Source organism: Lepidochelys kempii, chromosome 2, assembly GCF_965140265.1.
Source record: "Lepidochelys kempii isolate rLepKem1 chromosome 2, rLepKem1.hap2, whole genome shotgun sequence".
Lineage (NCBI taxonomy): Eukaryota > Metazoa > Chordata > Testudines > Cheloniidae > Lepidochelys > Lepidochelys kempii.
In genome coordinates, this window is record NC_133257.1 from 144422441 (window position 1) to 144435761 (window position 13321).

Genomic DNA, 13321 nt, shown 5'->3' on the forward strand with positions numbered 1-13321 from the left:
TGGAACTACTGTACAATTAGGAGGTTTTTAATAAATAAATAGGAAAGAGGAGTGTTAAAACCTTTATTCCACCATAAATTATTCACTATACCTGAATTATTAAGAAAGCAATGATAATATTTTGTTTATTTCTGTCATAACTAAGTTAACACGTTTATTAAGTGACAGACAATATGGATGCTACATGTAAAGAATGCATTTTGATATTATTTAAGTTTTAAAGGAACATATTAAAGACCAGTGTGACAAAGTTTCTGCTCTACCTTGGTGGGTCTTGTGCTTATTAGCGGATTTGCTTGCCTTGGAGCTTCAAGGCAGCCCTCAACTTGGCCGTTTTTCTGAGCCCACAGTCCAGGTCGACGACTCCTGTGTCTGACCAGGAGTTGGGAGAATTTGGGGGGAACCCGGGCCAGCCCTCTATTTCAGGTTCCAGCCCAGGGCCCTGTGGAATGCAGCTGTCTAGAGTGTCTCCTGGAACAGCTGTGCGACAGTTGCAACTCCCTGAGCTAGTTCCCCATGGCCTCCTCCCAACACCTTCTTTATCCTCCCCATAGGACCTTCCTCCTGGTGTCTGATAATGCTTGTACACCTCAGTCCTCAAACAGTCCGCATTCTCACTCTCAGCTCCCCACACTCACACCACGAACTGAAGTGAGCTCCTTTTTAAAACCCAGGTGCCCTGATTAGCCTGCCTTAATTAATTCTAGCAGCTTCTTGATTGGCTGCAGGTGTTCTAATCAGCCTGTCTTAATTGTTTCCAGAAGGTTCCTGATTGTTCTGGAACCTTCCCTGTTACCTTACCCAGGGAAAAGGGACCTACTTAGCCTGGGGCTAATATATCTGCCTTCTATTACTCTCCGGTAGCCATCTGGCCCAACCCTGTCACACCAGTTACTAGAAAAAGTCACAATACCATGAAGAGCTGGGTATCTCAGTAAGACACTGGATAGTGTCAAACAGAATGTTAAAAATTTATCCTTTGTTTTGGTGAAAAAACCCTCAAAAGAATGATAAAAGCACAACAAAATAACATATGACAAAAGAGATTATAAAATGTTTCTGTTTAAAACAAGATAAAAATAAATTAGTGGACTGACAGTTTTTCCATGTATGTACATACAGAGGACTGGGGAAGGTTGAGGTCAGTTTATTTACAGCAGAAGCACTTTAATCATATCCTTACATAGTAAAGAAATGTGCTACCAAATAAGCAATGAGCTCACACTAACAGATCAGGAGATAAATGTTTGACACCTTCTGAAATCTTCCTGGATGCTAGAACTCCTTGCAAAATATCAAATTCCATAATGTCTCAATTAAGAAAAGAGACTACATTTTTATTAAAATTTTTGCAAAAAATATGCTCCTTCTTTAGAACCACTGACCTAGAAATAAAAATGTGCATGAAGTTAATCCCCATTTAGATTCGTTGCTTTCACACTGACATAAAGCGAAAACTAGTGAGAGTTGCAAGAGGTCAGTCCACCAATCAGGCCCTGGCTGATTAAACATTTCTTTCAGAATTAATTAAAATGATGTTTATAATTAACACATTATCTAGTCAATCTTTACAACACGCCTCTGAATTAGTCATTATTTTCATTTTATAGATTGGAAAACTATGCCAAAGATGTTGAGTGGCTTGCCCATGGCCGCAGAGGGAGACAATTCTTAGAGGCAGAACTCTTGAGAGTTTAAGCCAGGAGAGACCATTACATCATCTAGCCTGACCTCCTGTATATCACAGGCCATTAAATTTCACCCAGTTACCCCTGTGCTGAGGCCAATAACTTATGTTTAGCTAAAGCATATTTTCCAGAAAGGCATCCAGTCTTGGTCTGAAAGACATCAAGAGATGGAGATTCCACCACTCCTCTTTGTAATTTGTTTCAATGTTTAATCATTCTCAGTGTTAAAATATTATGTCTAATTTGAATATATTTTGTTTCTGCTTCCAGTCACTGATTCTTGTGGTGCCTTTCTCTACTAGAATAGAAAGCCCTTTAGTACTAGGTATTTTCTCCCCATGAAGGAAGTTAGACATTAATCAAGATACCTCTCAATCTTCTTTTTTTGATAAGCTAAATAGATGGAGTACTTTAAGACTCACTGTAAGGCACAGTCTTCAGCCCTCAAATCGTTCTGTCTCTCTTTTCTGGACCCTCTCCAAATTTTCAGCATCCAAGGATCACACTAGCCTCTTTTCCCCCCCCATAGCATTGCACTGGAAGCTCATGTTGAATTGCTTGTCCACGATGACCCCCTAATTCCTTTTCATAATCACTGCTTTCCAGGATATAGTACCCCATTCTGTAGGTCGGAGCACCCCTCCTTGTTCCTAAATGTATGACCTTGCATTTGGCTGTATTACAGTAAACTTGTTTGAATGGGCCCAGTTAACCAAGTGATCCAGATCACTCTGTTTGACTGCCCTGTCCTCATCATTATTTACTACTCCACCAGTCTTTGTTTCATCTGAAAATTTGATCAGCAGTGATTTTATATTTACTTTCAGATAATTGATGTGAGTATTGAATAGTGTCAGGCCTAGTACCGATACTTCTGGAAACCCACTAGAAACAGACCCATTTGATCATGATTCTTCACTGACAATTACTTTGAAATCTGTCAGCTAGTCAGTTCCTAATCCATTTAAGGTGTGCTCTACTGATAATGTACAGTACCATATTTTTAGAATTAGAACTCTAGAGTTCTTGGCTACTAGACATTCCTCTAAACCTCTTTCTTAATCTGAAATTCATTGACATTCAAAGTTAGGGTCTGATTTTCAGAAGAGCTGAGGCCCTGCACCTCTCCTTGACTTCAAATTAAGTTGTGAGCGCTCAGTACCTCTGGAAAAAAAATCAACCCTTCGGAGGCTTTTTGAAAAATCCTCTGAGCCACTAAGCCTCAAAAGGTCCAGTGACAGTAGGTTTAATGTAGACATTGCAAATTATAAATAAAGAAAGAAATGTAAAATGAACTTACTGGTAGGTAAAAATAGTTGTTTTGTATATACCACAGTGTTTGATCACTTGATTTGGGAAAACTTGCATTTGATGAATTAAGAATCGGGATGAAAACTATCACAGGATCATCCAGGAAAAACTAGAAGAAAATAATATGAAGTTTGTTCCTGCCTTCAGTGGTGACAGATCAAAGAAGTAAAGGGCACGAGAGGGAAAAGCTCAGTCATTAATTACTTATCTTAATTGTAAATTCTTTTCTATTGTAAATAGAAAAATCAAAAGGAACAGTATCAGTTGATTGCCTTTTGCCTGGATGCTTCAGACAAAAACAACTTTGTTAACCTATATCTGAAGCTTTCTATTTGAATAAGAGATGAAAGGCTGTTATATTCAGCTCTAATCAGCAGCTCTAACACACTGAAGGCCACAATAAAGTGAGCTTAATGCATATAATATTCCATGTATGCACCTCAGCCTTACCTCTTATTTAAGTGAAGGAAGACTTACAGAAAGAGCCTCTTTATTCAGTTCAGTTTTAAAGGCCCAAGCCTGCTCCCATTGAAGTAAATAGCCAAACTCCTATTTATTTTGATGGAAGCAGAATCAGAGGTCCCAAGTCATTTTTGAATTGAATGTAATGGGGTTTATTTTCAAATTACCATCATGTGTGCCCACAGTGCAAAAGAAAATACATCATGAAGTACTTTGATGTAAACTTATATTTAGGCTGGGCAGAATTACATTTTTAAAATAATTTTGACAAAGAATATTAATGTTTATTTTTAAGCATTTTCTTAATTCAAATTTTCACAACTGCAAAATTAAGGAGGGGTCAGACCATAAATATTTAATGAAAATAGACACTGAGATTCAAAAAGTTAAAGCTTTGTAACTGTTAAAACACACATAGTCAACATCACATGTCAATATATGCAAAGCAAATATAATTAAATAATACTTAAATAAGTTCTCAAACAGCATTTTTGTTACTTTGTCTATCTTTGTCAAAATTTCTATTGTCGTCGATGAAAATATTTTTTGTCAGCTTGTCTCTGTATGGTGACATCAACATTTACTAATAAAAAATCTAACCCTTCCAACCTACATTCATCTATCTTCAAGCACTGCCATTAAGCAGTCTACAACAATCTGAGGAACTAGAAACATAAGTTTTATTATACTATGAACACGTACCCAATGCCAGGTGAAATAGGAGACTAAGTAAAAAAAATTAAATAAAAGAATACACAAGGGGAAAAATACACAGAAATGTTGTCAGTTTCCATGAACCAAACACCAATTACTTCTGAAGTACGTGTTTGTATTTTTGTCTCTTTTGTCCAACTGTGCCCACCTGCTATCTCACTTATGTCACTTTGGAGATTCTGTAGTGCCTGTATACACAGTATTTTAATGTAGCATTCTCTTTTCTCTCCATTAGAGATAGCTCAGCCTCTGCATTCACATCCTTGGGGCATGGAGGGGGGAGTGGAAAGGAAAGAAAGTTGTAATTTTATTAACCCCAATGTTTACCAGTATTTCAGCAAACTAGCACTAAGTTATTATTTTCACCTTTACTTTATACTCCAAGCAGATTTTTCTCTCACATTCACATAATCTATCCTCTGTTGTGGACCGTGTGCAATGCAGGATGACAATGATTGCTGCGCGGATGCTCCTTTGAAGAGGAACCTAGGATGAGCACTTTTGTGCTTTTCTAATTTATCTGACCAGAAGACAGTACAAATGCAAGACAGTGATACTAGGTTCTTTTAAGCTTTGTAACTAACTTGTTAGCTTCCAAGTGTGTTTACACTGAGGTATTTAGAGTAAAAAGTCATGTCATCCACTACAATCAAATCTAACAAAATCAAGAACAAATTGTTTAAAAATATACCTTTATCACCAATTAAAACTAATATTTTCACAAAAATGCAAGGTTAAAATAAAAAAAAGAAATGCATGTAGGGCTTTCTTGTGCCTTTAAAACATGGCCTCCCTCTGGGGCCAATTCAGAGGGGCACAACTCTCCCATTCGTAGTTCCCAGAGGCACTGTATATGGGATATGCAGATCTGAGGGAGTTTTAGGAAGTATAGCCACAGCTGCAGCTTTTGAAAGGGTGCAGAGTACACTCCCTTCCCACGTAAGGCCAGCCTTGCTGCACAGCACAGAGAGGGATAGGACCATAACAGCTCTCTCTGCACACCCTTTGAAGAGGTCCGGGCTGCATTAAGCGCTGCTTTTGTGCAGTACGTGCTGAGTGCAAGAGCTAATTGAGATGTTTCACCTCCTTGTATACCTGTGCTGGACCAGGCAATCTTTCCCTTGGATGCTGTTGCTTTTTTAATGCATTTTTATCATTAAGTAGCTGAGATTGTAATTATTTATTTGTATTACAGTAGCATATACGGGCCCTAACTGAGATACGCACCTCATTATGCTAGGTACTATACAGAGAGATCGTAAGAGACAGTCCCTGCCCTGAAGAACTTGAATAAATAGAAAAAAAACAGGCAAAGGTTGGGAAAAATATTATTATTAATAATCAATTAATTATTATTATTATTTATAATTATATGCTAGAACGATATGCTGAAGAAATCAAGTCTGAAGAATCAGGGCAGAAACAAAAACCCTCTTTCACTGTTTGCATTTGCATACAGGTGCTGGCTTATTTTGCCAGTTTCGAGAGCACCACATATTGGCCACTGTTATGTTCTTAACATTTTATATGTGTGCACTGAGACAAAATGGGTCTTGACTCCTAATGTACCCTTCTAAAATCTGTATGTTTCTACATTAGTTCATTTTTGGTTTTTTAAAACATATTTCAGCCAGTTCTAGATTTGATGACAAAAAAGACAAAATATCATTTTTCAAATATTTAAAAAGTAAACAAAGAATTGTAAACTTCCTACTTTACTTAGCTGCCTAAGGTAAATGTCACAGACTCATCAGATTTAAATTCACTGAATAAATATGATGCACGCAACCATGTAGTTAAATAAGTTTACCTTCTCCCTTAATATATTTACAAGAGTCTGTCCACAGATGCTAGACACAGGGTAAAATTTTGAAATAACATTGAAGAATTTAGTTACACACCTTCCATTAACATTAATGGAAATCACAGAGATAAATCTTACCCTTCTTTAGATATCTGACACCAGAATTAATTTAAGGGATAAGCACTGGGAACTGTGTTTTATGAGGCCTTAATCAAACCCACCCAATGTAATAAATCAACATAATATACTAAATTAAATTCAAATTTTCCTCTGTAATTCCTGTATTATATCATTGTGGTACCCAAAAGGAATACTCTGTAGAGGCATAAAGATTTCTTCATTGAACTATAAGTGTATCTTTTTGAGAAACAGTTTGTAAGGTAAATCTTATTTAAATATATAATATCTGTGTACATCAAGACTTTAAAATACATCACACCTTAGAAGATAATTTATAGTGCCAAATTATCTGTGGATGTAAATTCACGTGTTTATAGATTCCAAGATCAGAAGGGACCATTGTGAACATCTAGTCTGATCTGCAAAACACGGGGCCATGACCTCTAAATTAATTCCTGCTTCAAGTAAAATAGCTGTGGTTGAATTAGAGCATATCCTTTAGAAAACAAATCCAATCATGATTTAAAAATTGCCAGTGATGGAAAATCCACCACAATCTTTCATATGTTATTCCAATGTCTAATTATTTTCATGTGCCTTATTTCCGATTGGAATTTATTTGAATTCAACATCCAGCCACTGGATTTTGTTACACCTTTGTCTGATAGATTGAAGAGCCCTCTATTTTCAAATTTCTGTTCCCCATGTAAGTACTGACAAACTGATCAAAATCACTCCTTGATAAGCTAAATAGATGGAACTCCTTGAGTTTTTCACTGAACAACATTAACACAACTTACATCGACATCTACTTCCTGAGAAAATGCAATAAACAAAACATCATTCTCAGAGGACTCACCATCTATAACCCTCTGATCATTTCCTACAACTCCAAATATGCTGAACAGCTCTGCAGAAGGACTTCAGAAAAACTGAGAAACCATCTCCTGCACCTCACATACTCCAGAAGGGACCACTCAAACAAAAAAGAGGAGGTTTCTACCTGTAACTGGAGGTTCTTTAAGACGTGTGGTCCCTTTCTGTATTCCACTGAGGGTTATGCATGCGCACCATGCACTCAAAGTTAGAGAATTTGAAAGTAGTGTCTGTTGGTCCACCCATGAGCCCTGGTTTGCCTCATGCTTCTGTCCGAGGTGATAAAGGGCAAGGCGGACCGACTGCATCTCCAGTTCCTTCTAAATCATGAATCAGACAGATCCATAGCAAAGAGGAAGGAGGGTGGGAAGTGGAATACAGATTGGGACCACACATCTCGAAGAACCTCCAATTACAGGTAAATAACCTCCTCTTCTTTGAGTGATGGTCCCTATTGTATTCTGTTGAGGGTGACTGACAAGCAGTACCTAAGTTGGAAGAGGGTATGAGGATGAGGATGGAATGGTTGTGCAGAGAACTGCCGTGCCGAAGGAGGAGTACGCTGCAGAGTCCTGCACTAACGTGCAGTGTGTTGTGAAGGTGTGCACAGAACTGCATGTGGCCCCTTTACATATGGCCTGATGCAGCACATCTAGAAAGAGAGGCCATGGTGGAAGTCTGGGCTCTCCTGGGGAGAGCCCACACCTCAGCGAGGGGGCAGGGAAAGAGGCAGGCCTGATTGTTGGTAATGTAATGCAACCAGAATGTAATGCAACCTGAAATCCATTTAGAGATTCTCTGGGTGGAGATGGCCTGTCCCCTGAATCTCTGTGCTACTGCCAAAAACAGTCTGGGGACTTCCCGATAGATTTCATTCTCTGCAGGTAGAAGGCTATAGCTTTTCAGATGTCCAGGGAATGGAGTCAGTGTTCCTCTGCAGATGTGTGTGGCTTCGGGAAGAAAACAAGTTAGTGAATGGATTGATTGATGTGAAATGGGCAGATCAGCTTTTGTAAAAATTTGAGATGCAGGTATAGGAAGACTCTATCTTTGTGGAAAATTGCAAAAGGCAGGTCTACCATCATAGGTCTGAGTTTCCGACCTTTCTTGCAGAAGTGATAGTAAAAAGGAAGGCTTCTTTCATGGAAATGAGTGATAGAGAGCATGATGCCAACAGTTCAAAGGGGTGTGATTGGTTGGATGTGTGGGAAGGTTCTGATGAGGCCCTTCCAAAATCTAGTGGTTTGTGGCTGTGTAAAGACAGAGTAACCTTCCACAGAGTTGATGGTGAGACCTCATGCCTTCAAGTATAGACTGTAGTCCAGGAGGAGGGAGATCCCTGCTGATTCTGGTAAAATTCCCTTTTGTTGGTCCTAGTAAGTGAAACATTTCCACTTGGCCCCGGTAACAGGCCCGAAAAGAGAATTCCTTCCTGCTGCATCTGCTTTAGAATGTGCCTGTTCTTCAGCCATGCAAGATGGCTGAAGAACAGATCCATTCTAAAGCAGATGTCCATCCAAATACCACGCTCTGAGGTGGAGCACCTGTGAATTGGGATGTCTGATCTTGCATTGCACTGTGTCAGTATATCGGAGAAAGTAAGGATAGGTAGACAGTGGTAGACAATTGGTAGACACTGAAGGAGATTGGGAAACCAGAACTGTCTGGGCCAATAGGGGCCAATAAGAATGACCATCGCTCTGTCTTGTTGGATCTTGTGGAGTACCTGAGGCAGGAGTAGTAGAGGAGGGAAGACGTAGTTGATTTGCTTTGACCAGGATAGGAGTAAAGCGTTGCTCTGAAAGTGGTGGCTGAAACCTCCCCATGGTGCATTTGCTGTTCATATGTGAGGTGAATAGGTCTCTGGCTGGAATCCTCCATCAAGTGAAAATGTCATGTACTACTGAATCGTGAAGTTTCTATTCGTGGTTGATCACAAAATGTCCCCGGAAAATAGGCCATGGACAAGAGGATCTGGCAATTGATGCACCAAATCCAGAGAGTGATCAATCTTGTGCCCCTGTCTGTTGTTGTGGAAAACAGTGGTGGTTGTCTGACAAGATGAGAATGTTGGATCATATTAAAGAAGTTCTGTATTAGAATCACAAATGAGTTTGATTCCCCATAGTTTAAATTCCAGGGTATTACTAATTAAGAGGTCTCTTGGTTTTTGGTACTGTTTCTCTCCCTCTATGTGTGAAACTTGAAAGCTGCTAATTGTGTTAGTACGTTCTAAGACAGAGTCTGTTCTCAAAGCAATTCTTTGTAACAACAACTACACACACAGAGACAGACTCAAAGCAATACTCTGTAACAACAGAATCAGCACCCAGAGACTCCCCGCCCTTTTGTTATATTCATCTCCCTTTGTTAACAATTGTGATTAAAATAGAGGTAGAGGATATATGTGGATGGATGCTCGGTGTGGATAATAACTGAATGATCAGGGAGGTGCCAGCCTAAGAATCCAGTGTCCATCGTCTGAAGAAGGCGTCAAATGGAAATAACCAGAGGACCCCCAGAAGGCAGACGGGAATCCACCCAACAGCCTCAAGAATGGGAGAACCAAAGAACAAGATAACATCTGGCAGCATGGAGCCGTCAGGAATGTGCCATCTGCTGATTCCCATAGACTGGCATAGGAAAAAATTCCTATAAAAATGGACTCTAGAAAGTGAGAACTTTGGGGTCTTGATTCTGCAAACCAACTTCCAGGAGCATCAGATGAGCATCTGACAAGGCCCTGCTCCCTCCTAATGTCCAGGCCACCTGGCCAGTGGCTTGGCATGAGCAACTCTAAGGCTGGTAACTATAATAACCTTGCAGAACCTGTGTGTGTGTGTGTATGAATGAATGTGTGAATAAATATGAAATTGAATGGAATGTTATAGCTATAACTAACTGCTTACTATGATTCTTTCTATATTCACAATAAATGCGGCATTTTGCCTTTTCCCCTTTAATAAGATCCTGCTGGTTTTTATTTTATTGGTATAACAAGAACATGATGGGAACGGAAGAATGGGAGAAAGGATTGGCATGCCCTCCTTACAGCTTGGAGTTCCAGGATATTGATATGTGTCTTGGATTCTTGGGGAGACCATATTCCTTGTGTCTTGTGATTGCCCATGTGCTCTCCGCAGCCTAGGAGGGATGTGTCTTTGCTGATCATCTTGTCCGGGGAGGAGGGAACCCCTATGCATATGCGCTATGGGTCTGTCCACCACTGAAGGGATGACTGTACCCTGGCAGGGGCTGTCAGCATGAGATCCACGGTGGGACATTTTGTCAAGTAAACTGTCTGAAGCCACATCTGGAGGCAGCAGAGGCAGAGTCCAGTAGGCAGTCACATATGTACACAAAGCCGTGGCCAAGGAGGAACAGGCAAGTCTTGGCAGGTATGTAAGGATGGTTGACAATGTGAGTTATGATGTCTCTCATTGCTTGGAACCTATTCATTGGTGGGTAGGCCTGTGCTGTGACTGAATTGATGGTAGCCCCTATAAAGTCCAGGGATTGTGTGGGGTCTAGGAGCGATTTCTCAACACTGATGCTGACTCTGAGGGATGAAAGTTGGCCAAGTAACATGGAGGTTGATGCTTGGGTTTCATGCCTGGAGAGTGCAGGTAGAAGCCAGTCATCGAGATATGGAAATATGAGGACCCTATAATCATAGAATCATAGAATCATAGAATATCAGGGTTGGAAGGGACCTCAGGAGGTCATCTAGTCCAACCCCCTGCTCAAAGCAGGACCAATCCCCAATTAAATCATCCCAGCCAGGGTTTTGTCAAGCCTGACCTTAAAAACTTCTAAGGAAGGAGATTCTACCACCTCCCTAGGTAACGCATTCCAGTGTTTCACCACCATAGAGACTGTCCAGTTTGACCAATGTACATGGCAGAGGGGCATTGCTGGCACATGATGGCATATATCACATTGGTAGATGTGCAGGTGAATGAGCCTCTGATAGTGTGGCTGATTTGATCAGGCCCTGTGATGGTGTCCCCTGAATAGATATGTGGGCACAGTTGGCAACGGGCTTTGTTGCAAGGATAAGTTCCTGGGTTAGTGGTTCTATTGTGTGGTGTGTGGTTGCTGGTGAGCTTCAGGTTGGGGAGCTGTCTGTAAGCAAGGACTGGCCTGTCTCCCAAGATCTGTGAGAATGATGGGTCGTCCTTCAGGATAGGTTGTAGATCCTTGATGATGCGTTGGAGAGGTTTTAGTTGGGGGCTGAAGGTAATGGCTAGTGGCCTTCTGTTATTTTCTTTGTTGGGCCTGTCCTGTAGTAGGTGCCTTCTGGGTACTCTTCTGGCTCTATCAATCTGTTTCTTCACTTCAGCAGGTGGGTACTGTAGTTGTAAGAATGCTTGATTGAGACCTTGTAGGTGTTTCTCTCTGTCTGAGTGGTTGAAGCAAATGCGAGAGCTGAGGAAGCGTTGTTCTAAGTCAGCCATAAAAATGTTGGCATACTGTGGGGCCATGCAGGTACCCATAGCCGTGCCGCTGATTTGAAGGTATACATCCATAGTGGCCAGGATGGTGCTTTCAGGAAGATCACCGATGGATTGTAGTTTCCTCAGGAAGTCAGTGGTGTCTCAAAGATAGCTGGATTGCTGGTAGCATAGCGCCTGGGGAGGGAGTCTACATAGCCAGACAATCCTGCTGTCAGGGTGCCAATGCCTGAGATGATGGGGCCTCCAGGATTTCCAGGTTTATGGATCTTGGGTAGCAGACAGAATACCCCTGGTTGGGGTTCCAGGCCATCCTCACCACTATGGATGTAAAAGCCCTTGTCTGATAGAGGCCTCTATGATGGAGAAAACGTTGGTGAAGACCCTGTGAGTGGTGGCTATTCTGATGGGAAGCACACTATACTGGAAATGGTGGGTGCCAACTGTGAATCTCAGGAAATGTCTGTGGGCCAGATGAATATCGATGTGGAAATAAGTGTCCTGCATATTGAGAGCCGTAAATCACATGCCTTTTTCTAAGGATGGGATAATCGCTGCCAACGTGACTGTACAAAACTTGAGTCTGAATGAAGCAATTGAGATGATGGAGATAGAGGATTGGTCTTCACCTACCTTTCTTCTTGGGTATCAGGAAATAAGTCAAATAGAACTCCACTTCTTAATATGCATTCTATCACTCCCCACTGTAGTAGTTAATCTCTCAGGTGAGAATGCTGTTATGAGAGTGATAGGGAGGTTTTTTTTGGAGGAGGTAGCATGATGAATTTGATCATCTAGTCATGATGCATGACATTCAGCACCCATTTTTCCATTTTTATTGCATTCCACACTTGGGAAAAGAGTGCTAACTGACCCCCAAATGGGGTAAGGGGGTCATGAAGTGGTAGACAAAGGGGTTGGTGGCTCTCAAGGTTGTCTCAGAAATATTTCTTTGTTGGAGTTTGTAGTTGTGAGGATGAAGCCTGTAAAGGGGGTCCCAGGAGGCAGGATCTCTGGGTTTTCTCTCACTTCTTGGTGGCTCATAAGGTCTCTGAGGGCAGAACTTGGGGGACTTGTAGAGTTGGGTAGATGCTGGGTGGTGGAATTTATGTTCTGGACAAGAGCATAGATGCCCAGTGAGCAAAAGGTGGTTCTGGAATCCTTGTGGGGTATGTAGTGAATCATGCATCTTTTGATTGAAAATATGGGAATAACTAAAGGGGAGGTCTTCAATTGTGTTTTGCACCTTCCTAGGGAAACCATAAGAGTGGAGCCACGATACCTGACACATAATGGTGGCCTTAGCCATGGCCTTCAAGGAGGTATCTGCTGCATCCACTGCCAATCGGAGTGCTGTTCTGGCTACCAGCTTCCCTTTCTCAACACCCAAAAACTAGTCCTGTCATGTTGACGGAGACTATCAGCAAATTCCTCAAATTAGCTGTAATTCAGGAAGTCATATTTGTCTAGAAAAGCCTGATAGTTCCTGATCCTGAATTGAGGACTAGATGAGGAAAAGACCTTATGCCTCAAAAGATCCAAACACTGCTCTCCTTGTCAGATGGTGTAGAGCAAGAGTGCTGTTGTCTGGCTTGTTCAGTCACTGCTTGGACAACCATAAAGTTTTGGGGGAGGTATGAGAAGAGGAATTCAGACCCCTTAGCCAGAATGTAATAGCATCTTTCAGCCCCTTTGGGAGTAGGCATGCATGTGGCCAGGGTGTGCCATACTGTTCTTGCAGGCTAAAGAATGGCATTTTTAATAGGCAGTGCAACTCTAGTTGGTCCTGAGGAGTGGAGGATATCCAGTAGTTTGTGCTGGGTAACCTAGATTTCTCGTGGCACCACGAGAACTGGACTAAGGCTCTTCTACCAACAGATGCCTGCTAGAAG

General features: G+C 41.2%; 1 protein-coding gene across 6 annotated transcripts in view; it reads right to left on the reverse strand.

Annotated features, from left to right (window-relative positions):
* ADCY2 (adenylate cyclase 2) overlaps positions 1-13321 on the reverse strand; it is a 434372-nt gene that overhangs the window by 33122 nt on the left and 387929 nt on the right. For 5 of the 6 annotated variants that reach the window (XR_012157385.1, XM_073332378.1, XM_073332377.1 and 2 more), the window contains one exon: positions 2989-3108. The exons of the other annotated variant lie outside the window; for it this stretch is intronic. Coding sequence is in view for 4 of the 5 variants with exons in the window: in XM_073332378.1 (XP_073188479.1) it covers positions 2989-3108 (120 nt within the window). In the remaining variant the exon portion in view is untranslated. The remainder of the gene's footprint in view (positions 1-2988; positions 3109-13321) is intronic. 6 annotated transcript variants of the gene reach the window in all.